The 23,456-nt window shown below is 44.1% G+C and overlaps 1 protein-coding gene across 1 annotated transcript; it reads right to left on the bottom strand.

Annotated features, from left to right (window-relative positions):
- Positions 1–3: 3 nt before the first annotated feature.
- Positions 4–20,296, bottom strand: B3GAT2 (beta-1,3-glucuronyltransferase 2). The gene is given in 5 exon segments (XM_040597960.1): positions 4–590; positions 670–818; positions 7,480–7,624; positions 19,344–19,418; positions 19,420–20,296. Coding segments are annotated over 5 exon segments (933 nt in total). The 5' UTR covers positions 19,897–20,296; the 3' UTR covers positions 4–503.
- Between the last annotated feature and the right edge of the window lie 3,160 nt (positions 20,297–23,456).

Below are 23,456 nucleotides of genomic sequence, written 5' to 3'. Positions count from 1 at the left end.
TGGTTGTGGGTTTTTATTTCATTATTGTATGGCCTGCTTGACCACTCTTTCTTCAAGAAGCCTAATTGCAATGAAGGAAAACATGCTCAATTTGAAGGATCCATTTATGCAATTTAAATCAACAGTTTGTGAGTTAAAATCAGTTTGTAATTACACCATTAAGCTGGATAAATACAAAAAGTATGTACATAAATTATGATTTTGAAAATACTCCATTGCAGCCATGTTTCTCTGATTCTTTTTACTATGTGGAAACAGCCTTAAAACAAAGGTAAGTGTCAGTTTATTAAGACGAGTTCAGAAATGCATGCAAACAAGTTAGAACAAAGCACACCCACTTGATTTGCTTATTAGAGTATCTGACAGCTTCCTTTTGTTTCCACAGAAGTCCGTCAGGGGACTATTAAAAAGTCTCACGCAGATCTAGACCCTTTTAACTGGCTGGATTTCAACACCGCCTGACACATCCACCGTACTCTACTTCCTGTGTAACTGTCTCCACATCATACCTCAATATTGACTGTGTCCAGATGGTATTTTGGCTCATTAGCTAGATTGACTTTTTCTGTTCGTGTGTGCCATACAAGAACCTATAAAATAACATTTGTGTTAGTACAGTCATCTACAGAGATGATACCAAAGCTTTTTAGTAAGTGTGGAAATCGGTACCTTTGTGCAGTTGTTTGCTTTTGGCTCCAGTTCCTCCACTGTTGTTATCTGTTTCAGAAAATCGGATTCTTGCATTCCTGGTTGAGAACCACGACGCTTGAATACGGCCTTCGGATGTGACAGAATCACTTGAAGACTCACAGCAAATCCTTGGAGAGAGGCGGGTGGGGAAAAAAAGTCAAGAAAAACGTTTAGGCTTTACATTTCATACTTAAAACTCGAAATCCCCCATGTTCTTTTTATAAATGTGTAAATATGATTATGTGGATAGACAATATTTGGTAGGTTTGTACACCCCACATTGTTTGGCTTTGCCCTGAAGGTGCGATCAGATTTTTTTAATTGCACCATGTTTTCAACATGTTTAATCAATTTCCTATCATGTAGAGAACATGCTTTTTTTGCCTGAAGAGTCAGGTATTGCTAAGATCTCTGACTATCCTTCCTTTCTGCTTCTAATTAACAAAGAAGACTAAATTTTAAGTAAAATGTATGAAATTTATACTGTACAAACACTTCCACATTTAAAGGTGAGAGTTGGGAAAAAAAGGTTAAAATGTTACTTATAACAACTGTGATCTTTAGAGATTTTTAACATTACTGTTGATGAAAGACAAGTCGTATTAACATTTTGCCTTGCACACCATGTCATTGTTGTGGACATGTGAATAATTTTCATCAACAGTGGCCTGCAAGACAGTTTGCAGCTGATCTGTGCGTTGCACAGCACAACTGAGAGGACTTCATCAACGCACGTGCCTCTCTTTGCAGTGTTCCTCTAATAACATACATCAGGTCCCTCAAAGGGAGATTACAAGCTGACACATCACCAATTCGAACAAACTTGCCCTCTCTGAAGCAGCTCGCATGAATCTCCAATTAGCCATTATTTATAGAACTCTCCAGCTTTCATTCAGCAACGTTCAGTCAAGTGTATGCTGCTTTAAGTATAGCTCAAAACTCAACTTATGAAGTATTGCATTTGTAACTCCTTATGTCTAATGGCCAAGCCTACCAAAGAAATCCTTTTTTTGGCAGTTCAGAGTGGTTCCAGCTGTCCCTTTATGACAGAAGTAGTAACAATTTTGACATCTGCTCTGGAAAACTGCAAGAACACTTAATTCTAAAGCCCATATTACAATTTTCTCAATTTAATAATGAGTGTAACTTTCTCTAATAGAATATAAATCTGTCTCCTTTTCTTACCAGCACTGTCTTGCTACTGTATCTTCCTTGAAAATACCTGTGGCTTTTATAGGAGCCTTTTAAAAAGGAAAATACAAGGAAGTAATTACTACGTCGCATGTAATAAAGGCACACTGAAACCACTTTTGTCATGCTCTTGCTTGTAGCAAAGCACAGGAAGACATCAGAAATGGAAGTCTGTTGGTTGTTTTGGGGTGTTGGGTTTTTTTTTTAAATAAAGATTTGGACACTGCAGATGAAGACTATGGGCTGGATGTAACTGACGGACACAGTTGCAGAAAACACATTTAAGTTTATACGTTATATCCTGCCTAAGATAAAGACTAATAGGTGCCTAGATAGGAAGGGCTTATGCACACCTTGCAGAGTACTCTAGCAAATAAAAGACTTGCAGGAGGTGCGGGACTTTGGCTGTAGTCTGTCCTCACCCTGTGCTGTTAAGCTCTGCAGACTGCACCACCTGCTACCAGCAGTGCTGGGATCCAGCTGTTCTCTGCTGCAGCTGCTCGCTTTAGGTAAGCAGCACCAGGCAAAAGAACAGCAGTTTGGCCTTCTCTTCCTAGGGCTTTTTCTTCAGCAGACTACAGGGCTTTCTTGCTTCCTACAACTTGTAGCCTGGCTGTGAGGGAGCACAAGGTGGGCTCCGCACCAGTGCTGTCTGTAGCCAAGCACAGTCATTTGTGAAGAGCTGAAGCTGAGAGCTTAAACTCAGTCAGCAAGAGCGCTGCAGTGCATACAGCCAGCTTTCTGCACTGTAAAACTTCACTGTAGGCTGATTGCTGGTGAACAAACTGGTCTAGTTTAGTTCAGTATTTTTGTTTAAGGTGGGCTTTTCCCCCTCAATTAGAACAGACCATAAAGTCGTGGTGCTTTAGTGTGGTTGGTATTTTGGGCACACACACAAAAAAAGTTTGCTTTGTAAGGGGAGCTGCTGTTTCTTTCAAAAAAAGATTTAAGATTTAAATTTTAAAGATTTAAGCTGGTCATCCAGAAAGGAGAAGATGAAGTAATTAACTTCATTAACATAATTACTTATTAATAAATTAACTTCATTAATAAACAGTCATTAACACCAAAGTTAATGACTGTCCTAGTTTTTAGAGTGGAGAAGTGCTTTCTAAGCAGAAGAGACACGCAGATTGTCTGCTGGTTATCTTTGCACGTCTCAGCTTGGCTCCCTAGGCCCTGTAGCCTATACTTAACCATGTGTTAATTTCTCCTAGGTTCTCTCATTGCAAAGCTTGCTCTCCTGTTGAGAAAACTGGATTCAGTTCTGAGGGTGGGCTTTACCTACACACAGGTGTTCAGCTGGGCCGTGCCCCCTGCTACCATGCTATTGCAAACCACTGTTTTAGGGTGCTATCAAAAATCCCCCAGGTTTTCAGGCATCAAATAAACGTCAAAATTATTGAACTGAGTGTTATACATGGCAAGGACGTGGACTACTGTGCACTGACTGGCCTGTGGCCCGAGGTTTGTTTCCTTGACCAGTGGTCATAAAGTCTTTGTTTCTTAAAAGAATCCAATAAAGGAACCTGAAGAGAGGAAATAATTCAAGGAGACTTGTCTCCTGGCTCTCTAGCTGTGCTTTAGAACTGCTATAATTTCACATGTATGACATTTTGACTTGATTTTTCTAGCGAACACTTTCAGTTGACTTTTTATCACAGATGGATCATTTTGGGATCAAAAAAAGAGGTTTTGACCAGACTGGCACTAGGTTACTTCTCTCAGTAGATAATGATCCTGTGGCAATAGATGAAAAGACACTATTATTTTGAATGCTACCCCCAAACAGGGGTTAACCTGGGATTACTGTCTCCAGCATAGCGTAACTGAACAGTGCTACATGCATACAATTCTTTTACTTGATCATTACTCCTACAAGGTCATATCGGGCTTAAGTTCACGTGAAGTGCCACCGGACAATTTCATAGCTGGAATGTAAAGAGGTGTTCTGTATTTAAATGCAAGGCTGCAAATTAAATCTAATTGGCTGAAGAGACATGTAGAGAAGAATTAATTTGTTAGAGGACAAGATACCAGGGAGGCAAGGCAAAGACTACATCTGTGCTCATTTCTATGGAAGCTGTTTCTGTTAATTCACACCTTCACTTGCGGTAGATCAATGGCTTCTGTTAAAAGGCAGAACCATTTTTCTTCATCCAGTTAGACTGAAGCCAGTCTCAAAAGATTTTGTTGCTGTAATTAATGCCCTTGCTTCCTGAATGCTCTAGATCGGATAGTAGCAGAAGGCAAGCTAGAAACTGAAAGCGTTTATCATTTCTGCAGTATATAAATGCTAATAGTCAGTGCTGATATTGAAACAGATCTACTGGTTTCCACACAGTTCAAGGTACTACACCTTTGGCTTGTTGAACATGCCACGGCTTGGGGTCTGCTTCTTACAAGTTACCTGTTCCCTGTGACACACTGTTTGGGTTGCAATAAGGCAGAGATGCTCAACCAGGAGTTTCTGTAGTTCAGAACAAAGGCATCTGCTGTCAGTCAATTCACCATGAAAGAGGCTCTCAATTTTGAACTCGGCATTTAAAATACTTGTTAGCCTTTGATGGAGGGGTGGCAGGGTCATTAATAGACTAGCTGTTTTCTCAGAAAAACATCAGATAGATGTACTAAAGATCTCATAACTATAGAAAAATAAAAATTAAAAAAAAAATAGCTGGTTGCTCAGGCCCTAGCAGAGGGACTTAGGGTGCAGTGGATGACCTCTGGACAAGTCCAAAATCTGCCTGCCCAGTGATTCACAGGCATGGATTAATCTCTACGACTGAAGTAGCTCTTGGAATGCTAACCTATGTTAGCATTGTATGTATGCATCCGTTCTCCTTGAACAATCTTGACAGGATAATCATGATCGTGGGTGCTCAAAAACTCTGGCACTGGGAACAAGCCAAAAGCAAACCACTAACAGCATTATTTAATATAGAAGATTTTAAATCAGGACTATCATAAACAACAGTGCCCACCTCTGAATCAATGTCACACTTCACTTACAGCACCCAATTCTCTCTTGCTTTTTCCTTACCTGAGGGTAAGGAGGTCTGCATGAAACTCTGGAACACACCTACAGTTAAAATTGAAGTGTAACTTTAAAAACACATGAACTAATTCACATGGTGTGTTGGTTGCCAAACAAGAAGCAACACAGGAAACAGCTCCTCTGCTTTGTGAATGCAATGTAGCATTCAAGAACAGCAGCATCAACCACAAACTTCTCTTAAGTAGTAACCAATTGTTACTGATCTAATGCAATTGTTGTCAGTGAGTGTATTTCAAAGGGGAATCTAGGGAAGCTGGCTAGCTAGGGTCTTTGAGGTGACCCTAATGAAATCAGCAGGACCTGTCTCCACTTCCAGTAGATTTGAATTTGGCCCTGTATTCTGAAGTCTAGAATAAGAAGTTTATGTGCTTAAAAGAAAGGATGTGCTTCCTCTGAACAGCCACAAGTTAAACTAGTGGTCCTAAACCTTTCAAGCAGTCGCTCTTTTTCACACCCAGCCTCATGATGAAATTCTTAGGAAAATCAAATATGAAAAGGTAGTTCTATAAACCAAAGAGTCTCCTTTGTCCTGGGAATCAGAACATTAGTTATATAAACAGGTGTAGACAGCTGAGCTGTTTAATGTATGCACCTTTTTTATTTCATGGTAATATTTTTCAAAAGAGATCCTTGATCTTCCTTATATGTGGTATATGGTATAATCCAATTTGCTTGTATATTCAGTGCTAGCAGATGGAGGAATGCCGCTGACGTACTACTTAGGTTTGTTAGCAAGTCTTCCAAGTCCCCAGGGGGATGTTGGAGAGTCAGGGGGGCAAGGGTGGAAATCTGAGTGTTGCCACACATCCTACAGACTGCACCTGCTGAGACACCTATGCACTTCTAGATTTACAGGTTCTGTTCTGTTTGTCTCTGCCCTTCCGTTATATTCCTGAGGGGAACGAAAGTGCAGTCTTAACATTACTTTTTACCAGCCTGCACAGGATCCATTTCAATCCTTGCTGAAATTAAAAATGTAATTTAATTTCTTCAGTTATTTTTTTGAAGACTAATAAAAGTTCTCTCACAAAGTAATAACTCTTCATCTGTGGATCTGCAGTAACTTCCTATCCTCTCAATTCGCCTCTGTAACCCTCCCTTCTGTCAGTTTGGTAAAAGTATGAGCAGGTAATGCTCCTAATGGAGCTGCTTTTCCCTCACACCAGTTTGCAGCCAGCAACTGCAAAGTGTAAACAACTTCAGAACTTCGTGTCTACGTTAGACTCCCTTGGCCAGTGTTGTGTAACGGCTTTTTGTCTGCTGCTAATGAACCATGTTATCATCTATAACGCCCACAAGTAACCACTTCTGCAGCATGGTATCAGCATGTATCTATAAATCCACAGGCAGAAACTATTAAAATGCACAGCTGCAGTCCTCAACAGGCTGCATGGGTGTGGGGATTGACATATCCACTTCTCCTCTGAGGAATGCCTCTACCTGGACACTCAAATATTTATTTTCATGCCAGGTGATACTATTAACTTGAAATGCTTCTACATTGCAGAAAAATTCACCTGTTGATGTTTCTGTCTTTGAGGTGTTAACAATGATTAGTTCTCCTTTACTCTTTCTAACCAATTGTACTGTAAATACTGTACACATTTTTCATCAGACATTTCAATCCATATACAAATATTCTGTTGAGATGGGAAAGCACTGTCCTTTTCCCTTTCCCAAAACATAAGTTTTTTTAAAAAAAAAACAAACAAACAAACAACAAAATTAAGAAAAAATAAAACGGCTGTCTATTTCTACTCCATTCTTGCTCTTGTATTTTAACTTTTCCCTTCCCTCTCTTTCCTGAATACAGGAGATGCTTAAGTGCAAATATCACATCATTTGCTGGGAAACCAGCTGCTGCTACATCAGAAATCAGACTTCTGCACAGCGGTGATTCTTGTAGCAGTTGTGAATATGTACAAAAGATTGTCTAAGCATGGACTGACAGCAAGACAGAGCTACGTGGTGTGCTAACTTCACAGCAGAAGATAGATTAGATCCATTTTGAAGTTTTTCTACCTTCATCCACTAGGCTACAGCTGTCAATGATTCTTCCCCTAAGCCCAGTGTTTCAAACTATATCCATCTACAGTTATCACCATCATTCCAAATAACCAATAAAAATAAATAATTTCATGATAAAGTAGCATTTTACAACATGAGGTCTAAGAAGGGTCTGCATTTATACTGTCTGGTGTAGACTGACGACAATGAAAGGCAGGGGCTCCTTGCAAAAATTAACTGGATGAATTAATTTACAATGAACTTGTTTCAGACAAACAATTTATACAACATAAAAGCCAAGTTGTCTCATAAAATTAAAAACAAGTGAAAGTAAGTTCAAATATCACCAAGCAGCAACTTCATTAGATGTGATGTGCAAGCTAAGACTTCCAGGATATTTAGCGCCAAAAGGCTACACACGGCAGCTGCACTTCAGAAGTTTTAAAAGCTGCTTACACTGAGAACTCGCTTTCTTTCCCACTCATAAAAATGTAGTAGTTACTATGACATGTATCATGAGACTTGGTACTTACCTGCCATGTCAATAGCAAAGGGCCTGTCAGCTCTCCAGCCAGTGTACCAGCCAACAACTTTGCCGTTTTCCACGACTGGGCGCTCGTACCGTCGTCCTCCTACCAGTCCCACGGGCCATACTGATACTTTGCGGGTTGTACGCATCTGCAAGAGGCAGGCATGGTGTGACTGCATGCACCTTTTCCTAGCAGGCTTTTTGGGGAAGTGTTGGTGGAAAGCCTACACATTAATCATCAAGACTAAGTATTTAAAAGCAATTCTAGCTCACAGATTTCGGACCGACAGAGTAAGCATTTGAAAGCTGTGTGTGCCCACTCATTTTCCGTGAACTCTCCAGCTCTCTAGCCCATAGGCACCTCAATTCTACCGAAAATATCCTATTTATATTACTTGTTTATACCAAAACATTTAAAAGCCATAAAACCCCCAGCATTTGTTTTCTTGTTTGTTTGGGCTTTCAGAGGTGTAGTAGATCTTTTTTATCTGTGAGACTATAGCTACTGGACTTATTTCTATAGATTGCTGACGTATTGTACAAGCCCAGCGAGAAGAGAATGTTATAATAATGATTAACACATACAGACTTCATTAAGACAAGTACAATTAGTTTGAGACTCGTAAAAAATACACTGAGCATAGGAAATTGTGACACAGAACTCTTTCCCTACCTGCAACATACTACATTTGTACAATTGATGCAGCTCAGATTCATTAAAGACTCACAAAAAATGAAGCTTGGACTAAGTCTTTTTAACTTCTACATTTTTCTCTTGCAAAGCTCTGCTAAGTTTCCAAGAAGGACAGAAAGCAAGTCAGGCAGGGTGCTTCTGCTACTTTTCTATCAGTAATAAGTGTTTTTCCCAATGGTGTAAATGCAATTAAATACAATTCTAGAAATGTGGTCCTCATCTCACCTAGAGATGACACATAGAGAAACTTAAATATTACTCTTTCTTTAGCAAAAAGCACGCATGACTGGGAGTCAGAGAATTCAGTTCACTGGTTAGTAGACCATTTTCTTCAGTAAACAGGAGATAACATGACATGAACCCTGACGCCCTGCTCCCCATGGGAAAATCACCGACAGTCTGGTGTGAGAACTGGAGAAGATGAGTGCACAGATGCAGCAGCTCGCACAGTTTACCACGCTGATTCAGAAGCCACTGTTTTAACTACTGTACTTAAATATGGTCCTATTTAAGCAAGTATTAAACTATTTCAGTGTAACATGGGCTCAATTTGATAGATTTTTAAAACAATCTCTTGTCTTCTGTTGTAATTGAGGCCTGTTCCTTAGGGGAAAATTATCCCTTTCTCCTCCCAAGCACTCCTCTCAGCAAAAACACACAGTTTTATGTATTTGTAACTGCAGTCCCCTATTGATAGACTTTACTTCAGTAAAAGAGAACCTTGGTTAAATATTAAACATGTTCTTTCTGCCAAGGTGAAAGATTTATCATGCATATCATCTAGACTCCCAGGAGATGCACCGGAAAAAACAAAGATGTCGCATCACTCTGGTTCACATTGCTAAGCTAGAAACATTAGCAGATTCTTAGGGTAACTTTCACATAGGGAAGGCATAAAATATGTATTTTAAAATCCACAAATACATATGTACACACAGAAGAGAGGCATGCACCTTCTTTCCCTCCAATTCTTTGTGTATCTTTAAATTTGTTTAGCAAAATTATCTTACTTCCACCCTAATAACTGCTGCAGCAAGTCAGATCATCTCACTCAGAAGCCGAAGTCTGTATTGTATAAGAACAGGGTATATACACAATTGCCAATATGGGGACTTCTCACAAGGATCCTATCCAAACCATTGACTATTTAATTGCCAGTGAAAGACCCCCATGAATCTCTCCACAGGTTAATTTTAAATGCGTTTGTCTGTAACCATTCTCCCTGCTTAAGATCATTTTTCCTATCTCTCCTACTCCTCCGTTCAGGAAATGCAGAGTTTGCAATTATTAATTTGGATACAGAAATCAGACAAACCTTCTAATGAAGATCATCTAGCTCTGGTTTGAATGATACATCCATTCTGCAAATTTTGATAACACTATATTTATAGCAACATCCAAACACATCAGACATGGGCACAGGACATCATCCTGTTGGGCTTGTCTACACAGGCAAGTCGCCAATAGGTTTCCAAGGGCATGATCAAGCCACACGCACCCAACTGTGCTACACCAGCATTAACTGCAGGACCAACACAGACACCCGCTAACTTTTTTGCGCTGCCATTAACACCTTCTGGAGGGTATGGATACCTGAAAAAATTACTAGTGTACTGATAGGCAGCATTTTAGCTACCCTGTGCCAACCACCTGTACTCACGGTAAACACAAAATGCCGCAAGAGAGGGCAGGCACCTTGTAGCTACAAGAGCATAGCTAAAGCATGGTAAGCTGTCGTGGTTTAACCCTGGCCAGCGACCAAGCACCACGCAGCCGCTCGTTCGCTCCACCCTCACCCAGAGGGATGGGGAGGAGAATGAGAAAGGAATGTAAAACTTAAGGGTTGAGATAAGAACAATTTAATAGGTAAAGCAAAAGCCGCGCACGCAAGCAAAGCGAAACAAGGAATTCATTCACCACTTCCCACGGGCAGGCAGGTGTTCAGCCAGCCCCAGGACGGCAGGGCTCCAGCACACGTAGCGGTTACTTGGGAAGACAAACGCCATAATGCCGGCTGTCTCCCCCGCTTCCTTCTTGCCCCAGTTCATATATACCCAGCATGACGTCGTATGGTATGGAACACCCCTCTGGCCAGTTTGGGTCAGCTGTCCTGGCTGTGTCCCCTCCCAGTTTCCTGTGCCCCTCCAGCCCTCTCGCTGGCAGGGCCCGAGAAACTGCATATTCCTTGACTTAGTACAAACATCACTCAGTAACAACTGAAAACGTCAGTATCCTGTCAGCATGGCTCTCACACCAAATCCAAAACCCAGCACTGCACCAGCTACTAAGAAGAAAATTAACTCTATCCCAGCTGAAACCAGGACATAGCCCATACATACATACCCTGCCTTTTCTCACAGTAAGCATTTGGACAGCTGTACTGCAAAATGAGCCAGATCACATGAGACTTCTGAATTGGGTCAATAGTAGCCACTTCATTTATGCTAGCAGAACCAGACTGATGTACATTAATACTTTACCATACACAGTGTGTAGGAAAAACTTGTCAGTAAAAAGTATCTCACTGACCTCATGAAACCAGCATGAAATGACCCAAGAAGTTTTAATTATAACAGTCTTGGGTCCATCTCGGTGTCTATGAGTTAAGTCAGTAAAGCTACCACACTTCAGAAGGAAGGAAGTAACACTCTGCAGAGCTCTTGATTTTGTCCTTGGGTTACTTTCTTTATTCTCACAGGTTACATTTTTGGAAAATGAAATAAGCAGGTGTCAAGAATACAGCAATACCTTTAAATAAAAACTGAAAGAGCACATCTAGACCAGTATTTATGCTAATTCTGAAACACCTCACAGCCTCAGGATATGCTAGGCAGATGAAAGTAGGAATATTTCTTTTAATCTTCTGAGAATAGCATTACCGCAGTTAACATACTGATGTGTTAAGGCTGTATTTATGTATGATGGGGAGAAAGCTATTATTTGGATTAAAAGGCCAACTTGCATCTTTAATTTGATGCTGCTAATCACTGGGACACAAAAAGGCAATTCAAACACATGGTCATTCTAAATAGCTTTATTACTGTGCGTTAAACAACTGCCAAAATCCTGTAACTTACAAACAGCTTCCCAAATTACTCTTCTATCTGTCATTTTAATGTGTGGTAGCACATGCTGTCTTAATATGCAGCTTTTTTAAGTCCTTGTAGCTTACATAAATGGTATTCAACTTACTCACACTTAACTCTTTATAAGTTAGGCATCTGGTCTATCCTAGACTTCTATAGTTAATGAACAGGTAGGAGCCTACTGATGTGATTCATCCTGCCTGGCTTCAGCAGCTATCTTAAGTTCGGGTGAATCTCCCTCCTGGAAATGCTTTTGACTTTTGGTTATTTGAAAGGAGGTCTTGGGCATAGGAGGAAAGTGATGTGCTGGATAGGGGAAGATGAGGAAAGCATTCTGTAACATGGTAGAACAAACCCAAATGAAGCAGGGAGGACACAACTGGGAAAGAGTGGGCAAGGAAATGACAGGAGAGCAGTAACAACTGACCAAAGAACCCCCAGTGCAAGGCATATAACAGTAAATACAGTAGCAATAGAGGAACCACTAAAGAATAACAAGTGAAAATGCAGAAAATGTAGCTGAGCAATAATAGACAGTGATAAAAGCATTGCCAAAAATAGCATCTCATTAGTCAATCAAGAAAAACTGCTTAATGGAATGCGCCAGACTGATGGCTAGAGAAGATACCAAGCCAGTAATAAAATATAAAAGCCCAAAGGGAATGAAGGCAAATGACAGACAGAAGGCAACGTGGCCATACTTCGTACAGTGAAAAGGCTTCCAGGCTAGAACAACCATCCTATGTTTTTGCAGCATGATGTTGATGCATTTCTATTCAGAATTCAAAGCTCTCAGCAAATGCAAACCTGGCTGCCACACATAGTAAGCTTTTTTCCCCACCCCCTGTTCTCTTTCATTTCAACCCCTATGTAATTTGTGATCATACTGGTCAGGCTACATGTTATCATCCAGGCTCACACACTGCCTCCCCCCACCCCCCCTACCACCCCATCCCAGCAAAGACTCCAGCAGATTTCTATGCAAAATTCTGATTTATTACCACCAAAGACGGGATCTAGAGCTCCTTCACTACAACTCTTCCACAGAGGAAAATGCTATGTGTTAAAGCACAAGCACAGCCAGGTTCAGTATCAGTTCTCACGCAGACATCCTGCATTACTCACAGGTCAGTTGAAGCCAAACTCTGCTTCAACAACACTTACGTGACTGCACTACAAGTCAGAGGGATAGCTCAGCTGCAGTGATGCTACGCCCGTTTCCCCAGGCATTAAACGGAGCTTCTGCCCCTACTTACCGTTACTTCAAAGGAGGTACTGAGTCACAGGAAATCTGTGCCAGTGGCTTTTGTGGTTCAGGGACTGTGACGCTTAGGGGATAGTAACTTTAAAAAGTAAGTTTATTGCCAGTAAACTTGACTCTAAAGGCTATGTCTCCATGGGAAAACCTATAGAAAGGGTCTACAAATAAAAAAAAAAAATTGCCAATCATTGATCTAGCCTACTCTGCAACCCTCACAGGTGATCTGATTTAGTGCTTCACCATCCCCACCATTAGAAAGCTTTTTTTCCAAACATCTGCTTTAAACCTCCTCTGCTGATTCGTACCCAATCCACACTGCAGAGGGAAGGACAGATTAATTCCCTCTTCTCTCAAGCAACATTTTACATATCAGATACAATGAGTAATGCTTCTAAATTATACCAGCATCCTTGGGCACAAATGTCAATATTGCTTCCCTACAGGAGAAAACTGTACTAAATTTAACTGAAGCAGTTAGAAGCCAATTTCTCTGTACTGGGAAGACTTCCAAAACATTTGCTGTTCATGTTTCCTTTTGGTCCTTCTACTCACTACATCTTTTTCTCATCCTACTTTCTGTTACTCTGCTTGGTTGTGTTCACTGTACTCCTGAAGAGCCACTGACCATGTGTAATTAATTTCATAGTAACAGTATCAGTTTCACAGGTAAGAAAAACATTGCTGTTAAAGTACAGAAACAGACAGTGCTTGGTACTTTGTAACCCGGAGCCCCTCACTTGGATCAATGTGCTTCAAATAGCTTTTTTTTGTCACTGTTTCCTCTCATTTTTAAGCTACTTCATTGTTCCTTCCCCAGTCTTTTCTAATCCAGCCTCTTTAGCAGAGGTATTACATGTCTACATGCAAGGGGAATGTCAGTGTGCATTTAAAATGTCATGTTCTTAAATCATTTATATACTAGAAAGGTATTTAATGCACTGCTAACTCATATTTAGATCCTTTTTTTTTAATGAAGAAAACAACTAATGACTGACAGCTAATATATAATTCTGTCTAGAATACTGAATGTTATTTTTAAGACTATAACAAAAATTTGATTTTTTCCAACCAGCTCCAAGAGATCTTCATGTTTTCAAAGATAAACAGATTCACTTATGCTACTTTTCAATCTTTTGCATAAATATATCAATTAAAAAATACACAGAAATTAGGTTAATACAGTGTATAAAGATTAGGACAGTTATGTAAAAGTTATCTAAGGAGCATTTACCCTTCCCTAGTCAGAGTTGGAATAAACAGTAAATATTCACCTCTTCTGTAACGTCTTTTTTGAGTTGCTCTCAAAATGTTTTACAAAGGTGATCATGGGAAAACTGAACCTGTGTGACATGCAATGCCTGCATTTCTGACCTATTTTTAATAACAAGAATTTATTTTTTGGGCTATAAACTGTTAAGAGCTGTTAGAATATCCACTACCTTCACACATACTTTTTGGGGGAGTGAAGGGCAGAGGCGTAAGAAAATGTTTTCAGTCCAAATCTCTCGTACAACATGCCCTCTGCTCTACAGTGCCACTATGAAAATTACCACAGCTGGACAGCCCTAACCTTCAATAAGAAGGTCACGTCCATTAGCCAAGACAAAATGTTTCCTGTTTCCCCCCTGTTCTTCATGAATCTTTGTTCCCATCTGGTCGATTTGAGGATGATCCTACCTGAGCAATTTAGACCATGACATCAGCAATAGCACACCTTCAAAATATTAGTCAATTTTTGTTTAATTTGATGTTTAAGTTACTTCTACAAAGAGCAATCCAGCTGACTGTCCTCTTCACCAATCATATTCTCACCTTCTCTGTGGCTCCACGAATCTTGAGTTACCTGTAATGACTACCTCAACTTCAGGAGAAAGGGCTGAGCTCTACCATCATTGTCAGGGTGTTCTTACACAGGCAACAGCTACAGCCAATTGAATTCTGGTCCCCAACTCAGTGGGCAACTGGGCTAACTGCTAAGCTATTAAATACAAGTTTGGGGCTTTTCCCTTAGAAATGACAATTAATGTGTAATTTACTTTGAACTCCATGCTGCAAGACTGTATTCCCATCACGCCTTATAGCGTGGGACAAGGTAAGTGGTATATGCCATAGCAGCATGCTCTAGGCACCTGGCAAAATCTTGCTACAGAAGTTTAAGACATCAGTGACTAAAGGGCTAGGGCTGGCAGTGAGGGAGATCATAGTTTTAGATATGAGCATTTTAATTTCACATGCATCTCAGTTTAGGTGTCTGAGCAAAATACAAAATTGACAGATATAACCCAGACAGGAATCTCTAAAAATCAATGCATTTCTGAATGCAGCAAGCTCACTTTCTCACACATGCTGGACCTTTACTCCTGTTCTTTGCACTCCATAAGCACCTCATCCCTCACCCAAGGTTTCAGAGGAGTCTGCACAATCAACAGCAGAGTGGTCCTCTGACACTAACTCCTCCAACCTGCATACGTACCCACACGTGGACCAAGGAAGTGGTGGCTTTTGCCCAACTACACAAAATACAAAATACAGAGAACATGCCTGAGACACAGAAACACATGAATGATGCAAAGAGTTAAGGGAAACTAAACTTAGCTATGTGTCTGGTTTCCAGTACTTAGGCTAATCTTGTTTTTAAAATCTCTCTATGAATGTGGAATGCCAGCTTTACCTAACGTTTTCTTTCTGGAATTTTAAAAAATATGAAATTGGCAGTTGCTAGGCATCAGTCACAATATTACAATAACTTGCATTCAGGAATAAGACGCAGCACAAACGCAACAGAAATGATAACAGAGTCACTCCAAAAAGAACAGCCTATAGTAAAAAATAGAAGTTATGACGATTCACGTAGAAACATCTGTAGAGCGTATCACATATGGCAGGTGGGATATCAGGCCTCTCAGTGGCTCTTGTTATGAACACAGACTGACATGCAACTGATAAAAACATATTTTCAGAAAGTGGACTGTTGTTTTTGATGGAGAGATGCAGATGGACACCTCCAGGTGAACAGTTCATACCTGAGCAGAAATGGTATAAATTATTCTCAAGGTCTGGATCCCAAAATAATAAGTGATAAAACACAATCTGCCAGAGCCACCAGCCTTTAAGTAAAAGCCTCATTTTTTACCTGACCACCACTATACTCTCCAACGGAAGGAGTTGGGGATAACTCTAAGGCCACATCTCTGTTCCTGGATTTATTTCTTCATCACTGCTGCAGCCCCCACTCAGTACTCTAAAGAATTTCACAATCAATGAACAAATTCATCCTTTGAAGCCTTTCCAGGGAAGGGGAGCTTTCCCTAACAAAATACTTAGCTGAGTCAGTGCTGAATACACTGTAGCAGCAGAAAGACAAACCAGGCTCTCCACCTGATGACAACTAAACCTGCCCAGACCCTGCTCAGTTTGACTTTGAGGACGTAGTTTTTGACTGGCAAAACTAAGCAATACGCCCACATGCCATTGTACGTCTTCGAAAAAAGACAATTACAAACAGCACCAGGGGGTTCCATGTTTACTACAGATGGTGACATTTTCCAGCAAAACACTACTGTAAGCCTGAGGGGGTTTGTGGGTGTGGGTGTGTGTGTCCTGATTTCCGTGAAATACATTTTGCCCAGGTGTAGACTCCATATCAAATATAAGGTACTCACTCCTCTAAGTACCAGACAGAAGTACTTTGGACAGAGATTAGAATTTCCTCATCAAAAGCTCTCAGAAGTATCCCATGGTGTTTCATGTCAAAGGATGCTCCTTTTTGATCATGCCCTTATGGTTTATACACCTCCACTCACAGTAAAGCCTTTGCTGATCCTGCTTTGTTAAAAAGGCTCCATTTTCTGTAAGGGCACTGGGGAAACCCACAGCAAAGGCCTTAAACATAATCCTTCACTGATGTGCAGTTCCCTGGCACAACTTCTGCTCCGTAGTAATGCTTTTACGACTTCTGAGCAAAATGCACCCCTAACTCCAACACTGCTCTCATGTCAATTTCACGGTCCTAACTAGCCTTGGCTCCCACCCCCTCAAGCCCTCACTGCTGTTACTGAAACCGACTTTGACTCAGAAGAAAGCCATTACAAAGAAGACAGACCTACTGTTTCATAAGCCAGCAAATGCGCATAACTGCTTGCCCGCAGATGCTAGCAGACATTACTGTTAGCAGTTTGGGAGCCACATGACCCTGGGCCCACGCCTGTGACATACGGAAGGTCACCTAGCCAGCACAGGATGGTGGTAGGACCAGAATTCAGCGCTCCAGTCTTGTCCCTCTACATTTATACTACTCTCTCCAGTGACCAGACTACAGTTTATCAGACATCCTCTGGCATTACGCGACTGCAGATCTGGAGGATTGTTCCTTGCAGGGTAACAAACCAAAAAAAAAAACCCCTCCCTCTCAGGTGTTGTTACCACTGCTTTCATGACAGGAGTTACTACCAGATTTTATCTGCCCACAACACGTTCTGAAGCTGCTCTCTTCATGCTTGGAGAAGACAAGCACAGTTTACCCTCATAAATCAATCAATTCCTGAAGGAGAGATCAGGATTTACTACAGAGCTGTCAAGGCAGAATCCATAAAACCAGAGTTTTTTTAACAACAAAAAAACCCCACAAACAACCCTCAAGCGGTGCCTCGACTGAAAATAAGACTACTGGCTCTCTCCAAACACAACCTCCCACTCATCGTAAAGGCACATCCCGGTGGCAAAGCCTGCCAAAAGACTTGTATCATCTTTGCCAGGCTGACAAGGCATTCCCTGTGTTACTACCAGCAGCATCCCAGAGACCTTGCATACAACTCATTAGCGAGCCCAGAAAACAGCCATGGGAACGTGCAGTGGTAACTGAAGCAAAAGCTCCTTCTCCACTCCTGTAACAGAGCCTTCCAACCACCACATTTCACAGGGAAAACTTATTCATGCATGTGTGGTTGCCTGCAAACACAAGGCTCAGAATAAACACCTCTTCCCCAGCAGCTGAACCCTGGTGAAAAAGAAGCCTTAAAACTGTGGAGCTGCATACTGGAGGTTACCATTCTTGTTAGCACAAGGCAACACACTGCCTGTTGTGCTTGCAATTTCCAAGGTTAACCCTTCAGACAGGTTTATCCCCTTGCTTTCCTGCATTTCCTAGCTGATCAGAGGTAATTTGTACCCTTTCATTTCATCAGTCACAGCAATTAGAATAAAAGAATAAACCTGACTGAACCTCTTTTCAGCAGCTGTGGGTCACTTATGTCATATGCCTGTCAAAACTGTTCCTTTAGCTTGTCCTCAATGTTGGTACTCAGGGGAATAAAAAAAAAAAAGATAAAGGAGGGAGAAAAAAGTAGAGATTTGTCTCCAAATATCTTTTGTCCCACACTACTCATTGTGGTGAAGTGTATTTTCTGTATCAATTTACAGACTCCCTAAGATTGAATGAAATTAGTTTTATATCCTGAACAGAGGTGGACACTCCCATCACATCAAAGATGGGTACGTGGAATCACTCTGCATTATAATGCGCTAAGCAGAGCCATGAGATTTTAAGAAAATCAATTACAACAAAGGTTTAGCCTCCAGGCAAAGGTCTTCGAATTAGCAGCTTCGACGCTGAATGCCAAATGAGCAAAGGAAGCAGAGCATTCCTGCTGAATGGGGACCCTGCACCTGCCCACCTGCCCCACGGAAAGAGAAGCATTATGCATCTAAACATAAAAGAACATAACCACTTCTAAAATAACTTGCTTTAGGAAATTTCACGTGCTTCACATTCCGTGCATCTTGCTCATTTCAACCTACCGCCTGCAAAGCATGTGAGGAAGCACAATGCTTCCAAGGCGCAGAACATGGGTGTACACCACTGAACAGAGCACTATCCACCAGCAGAAGACGTGGACTGCAGCGTGAAGTCCTGCACCCTCCCTATCTGCTGCCAATCTACTTTTCCGTTTCCCTCCCTCATTTCACTGCCAAGATTACTCTTCCAGCTGTCACAGGAGACGCACATGATCTTTCTTCTGCTGTTTTATGTCCCCTTACTAAACACCCCTCCTTCCTGCCAAGGGGCACCCAGAAAGAAAGCTGGACACCCTCTCCCCCGAGCACTTGCCAATTCCCACCGAGAAGGAGCAAAGCCCTCCAGCAAGGGGCTGCAATAAAGACAAAACCAGGTCCCTTCACAAAAGAGACTCCTGAAAGGGTGTTTAGTCATTACACAAACGATTTGCTACTTTTGAGAGTGAAAGGCTTCAAAAGGACTGGGCAACTCCACGTGAAGGAGCCGGCTCCGGATTAACTCATCCGCGCCGAGAAAAAACGGCGAAGGACAGCGGCTCTCTCGGTGCGAGCTCGCCCTGCGGGGAGGGACGCAGCCCGAAAAAAACAAGTATCAAAGCGCGCTTTTCATCCCGGTTTTAACAAAAACGCGGGATCGCTAAGCCCTCAGCTTGCCTCGCTCAGCAGGAAAGCGAGAAAACAGCGGTAAAAAGTTGGGGGTGGGGTGCGGGGGTGCCGCGGAGGGGAGGAACAAGAAACTCAACATCAAGAGAGGGGCGGTCACACCCGGGCAGGGCCGGGGACCCCGGGGAGGGACGGGGCGCGGCGAGGGGTCCTCGCCGGGGGGCAGGCTTGCCCCACCCGCGCCCGGGCTGCGGGCGAGGGGCGCCGGGCGCGCCGCAAAGCGGGGACAGGGCTCGGCGAGGCGGGACGGGTGGCGGCGGGCACCCGAGGGGCGAGCAGGGGCGGGAGCGGCGAGCGCCTGAGGCGGGACGAGGCCGGCAGCGAGGGGGGGCGAGGCGGGAAACGGCGCGCGCCCCCCGCCCCGCACGCACCTCCTGGAAAAGCTCCAGACTGTAGGTGTTGTCGTCGTCGGCGAAGAAGAGCACCCCGGGCTGGGGGGGGCGGCAGGTGCTGGTGCCGCTGCCGCAGCCAGGCCAGGCCGGCGTTGCGCTGCTCGGTGGCGCGGGGCAGCCCCGGCCGCTTGTAGCGGCGCGGCGTGGGGACGTGGAGGTGCGTGCAGGGCAGGCCGGCGCCCGCCACGAAGCGGCTCACCAGCTCGCTGCGCGCCGCCGCGTCCTCCACCAGGATCCAGTGGAGCCGCGCCACCTGCCGGAAGGTGTTGGCCAGGCGGGTGAGCTCGGCCTTCTGCACCGGGCGGCTGTACGTGGGCGTGATGGCATAGATGGTGGGCAGCGCCGCCTCCGGCCGCCGCTGGGGGGGCGCCCGCGCCGCCGCCGGCCGGGCCCCTCCGCTACCGCCCCCGCCCCCGCCGCGGGGGGCCAGGGCGGGCAGCGGCGCCCGGCTGCTGTCGATGTCCAGCACGATGATGACGATGAGCACCCAGGGCAGCAGCAGGAGGAACCGGCTGAAGAGCTGCGACTTCATCCTGCCCCCGGCGCCCTCCCGCCGCGCCGCCCCTCAGCGCCGCCCCATGGACGGGCGCGGCGGCGCTCAGCGCATGGCCGCGGGGGCTGCCCCTCCGCCCGCCCGCGCTCCCCCGCGGGGCGGCCGGGCGGCCGGGGAGGGCGGCGCTCCCTCCGGCGGGGCGGCTCGGTGCCCGCGGTGCCCTGCGGCAGCCCGGCGGGGCAGGTGCCTGGCCCCGATCCGCCGCGCCTCTATTCCGTGCGCGGCCGCCCTGCCGCCGCCGCCGCCTCCTTCGCCCTCGGCATCGCCGGGCCGGGCCGGGGGCGCCGCGCCGTCGCGGCCGGGGCTCGGCGGGGGGCTCTGGGGAGACGCTCCTTCTCCGCCGCTTCCCCGGGCGGCTCTGGCGGTGCGTGGGGGCGGGGAGGGGAGGTAGGGCGGGCGGGGAGGCGGGAGGGAGGGTCCCCGCGGGCGGGGGCCGGGGGGGGGTGGGCTCCCGCCCCGCCCCGCTCCGCTCCGGCTGCCGCCCCCGGGCGCCGCGGGGAGGGGGCGGCGGCTGCGGCCCGCGGAGCTTGTCGCCCTCGGGGGGCGGCACCGTGGCCCGGCTGGCGGCGGCGGGGGGCTCCTGCTCACCGCGGCGAGCGCCAACTTCGGCCGGCGGCCGGGACACCTTCTCCGGGACGCCGCCGGCCGCCCGACGGGCCGCGCTGAGCCGGGCCGGGGGAGACGGGGGGTACGTGCCCGAGTACGCACCCCTCGGAGCGGCGGGCGGCCGCTCGCTTCACTTTTGTAGTTTGTTTTTTTTTAACGGGGGAATTACTGTTGAGCTCCGCAGAAGCCAGAAGTTGTAAATAAGGCGGCCGCTCCGTGCGGCTCCCCTCGGTGTCTGTCGCCGTCGGCCCCCCCGCCCCTGCCCCCGCCACAGGGGGCCCGCGGCCGCGCCCGCCCTGGGCTGAGCCCTGTGCCCCTCGGTTTGCTGCCGTGCGGCTGCCCCATAGAGCCTACGGGCGTGCGAACTGCTTTTTAAAAAGCATTCCTATATGAGAATTTCATAACAATCCACCTGTCTTTATTTTGAGACAAAGGCATTCATCAGGTGCCGCGACACACACGGAATGCACGATCTGAAACCTCTTACGGATCCTGTCCTGCCAGGGAAGTTTCTGATGCATTTTTCGACACTTCCTGCTGTCATAACTGAGCACACACTTTAACAGCTTGAATTACGCTTTTTAAACTTCGTGTTCCATAAAAACACAGAGCCATAGCATTAGTATTTACAAATCACTGAATTCTCCATAATTCTCTGATTCAAACGTTTGCCCTTGCATAGAACAAATGATGGTCTCACCGACTTGTGGACTATTTCGGATCAGAAAAAGAGTGATTCATCAGTGATACATTGATTTATTGGTAGGAATAGTGCAGATTAGAGAAATTGGTCATGTCTTCACAGCAGTCTCCTTGAATTGAACCACTTGCTTTCATTTCTGTTTTATATGCATCCTTCACATTTGCATGGGTATAACAAATGCAGATAATGTGGACACCGTGTATATCTATCATTCATATCTATCTGCAATCAATTTGTTATCCAAAAGGACATATTAACCCAGAGGGCTCACACACAGAAAGGACGTTGAAGTGATGTAATGTAAGCTGAAATCCATAGGAAAGTGAGGGTGACACATGACCAGACCCTGAACGTCTGAATGAGGAAACATCTGTGTAGCAGAGAGCTAATTAGAGTTAGCATGTTTAGTGGGGGAGTGGAAGGGTTGTTATATGATTATTGAAATAATACGGAAGAATGCAGAGAGCATAAATAGTTTGATATATCCAAATGGAAAACATCTCGGACATGAAATTACAGTTGCCCGTTTTGTGCTGATGCAGTTCGCCTAGAGGACAATCATCTAAACAGCATCTCTCTCCAGTGACTGAACTTACTATTGTTTTTTCATTTACAGTACAATCCTATTTAGAGAGATAATTTGTTCAAATAATGCAAACATATGTATTAAAGAAATGTACCAAGAAGCTATCGCTTGTTCTTGTTTGAAAGTCAGTGGTCATTCGGAAAAGTTAATTCAAAGCTAGTCACTTCTAGATACTATATGACACAATGTCAGGACCCTAAAAACTTATTGGGGCAGAACCTAGAAACTGAGGGTTACAAATGGATGTGTTTAATTGACATTCTTTATAGCCAAAAATATGATAATGTTAAAAAATACTATTTTTATCTTTATATTATTTTTCATCCATCTTTAGTGGACTTGCATGTTGTATTCAGAGATCAGTCTAGAAAGAATAATTCATTGTTTATGGCTGTAAGACCTTAATAAAAGCAGCAATAAGAATCGCTAAATGTAATTGCAACAGTTTAGGAAGGAGCACAAACACTAACTCAGCACCAGGGAGGTACCCCGATGAACTGATTGGTGTTCTTCCACCTCTTCAATTGTGTTCCAGAAAGCTGGTAACTACGTGTTTCTGTACACTTGCTAACATAATATTTACTGCTTCTATCTGTACACAAGATCTGTAACATAATGATATGAGACACTTGGCTGGTTGAAAACAGATCGCAATAGCTGTATTTTTACCCCAGCACTGCTCTAAGATGTTTTGACGTGCCACAGAACAGGCTCCGAGGTCATAAGTGAGGTACATCAGGTGTGACATCAAATAATGCAGCAGCGCTTCCTGTTAGCTTTAGGTGTAGATTATCTTAGATGGAAGGGTAAAAGATAACGAAGGCACTACATACAAGCCAAATACTATTTATTAAACTGTTTTTTCTTGATAGACAAAGCAAAATGCTCTTCCTTTGGAAACTGGAGGAACCCAGTCAAATAACCACTCCATTTGTGGGGACAAACTGTCTACAGAGATAGTTTTTTCTGCCAAACGCCTTAGCACTGGTTATTATAAAAATTGTCACATTTGATTTGAGGCCTCAGGTGCAACTCTGAAACAAAGGACGAGTTTCTGACTTGTGATGGATGGTACCAATCTTTGTGTGACTCAGGCTGTTCCTATGGTTTCACACACTATATGCAGTACAGTGCATATTCTGGGTTGTATCAGAGCGTGTGGGCAGGCATTTCTCTTCAGGATCTGGTCCAGAATTATTTGTTTGCAGTAGTTTATAGCTTGGATCATCTGTTATGGTATTGCTGATTGCTGCCCTCATTCTCCAAAGATTTTTGTCAGAGATGTGTCAGGATCTGGCACCCAATTTTTCATTTGTTTTAAAAAAACATACTTCTATTTCAGTTTCTTGCACTTCTTACTAGCGGAGGATACCTGTCTCTGTCAGGAGAGTGCTTGACACAGTGCTAGAAAGCAGTGTGTGTGTGCAAGTGTGCATATGCACGTACATAAAAAGAAATCTCATCCCTGGGAACATTCTCAACAGGTCCACAGAGGCTTTTTTCAAACTGGAGCACACCGCACTCTCTTTGTCTTGCACTGGCTGGACACAGCTGTAAGAGATTGTAATGCTAGCCAGCAATTGTGTGGCCTCGGTTTCTTTCTTCTTCATTGGTTTCAGTCTTTCCAACACCTGTGGAAAAGGA

The sequence above is a fragment of the Falco naumanni genome, chromosome 6 (assembly GCF_017639655.2).
Source record: "Falco naumanni isolate bFalNau1 chromosome 6, bFalNau1.pat, whole genome shotgun sequence".
Lineage (NCBI taxonomy): Eukaryota > Metazoa > Chordata > Aves > Falconiformes > Falconidae > Falco > Falco naumanni.
The sequence above is the reverse complement of the archived record's forward strand: the minus strand, read 5'-3'. Positions and strand labels throughout refer to the sequence as shown.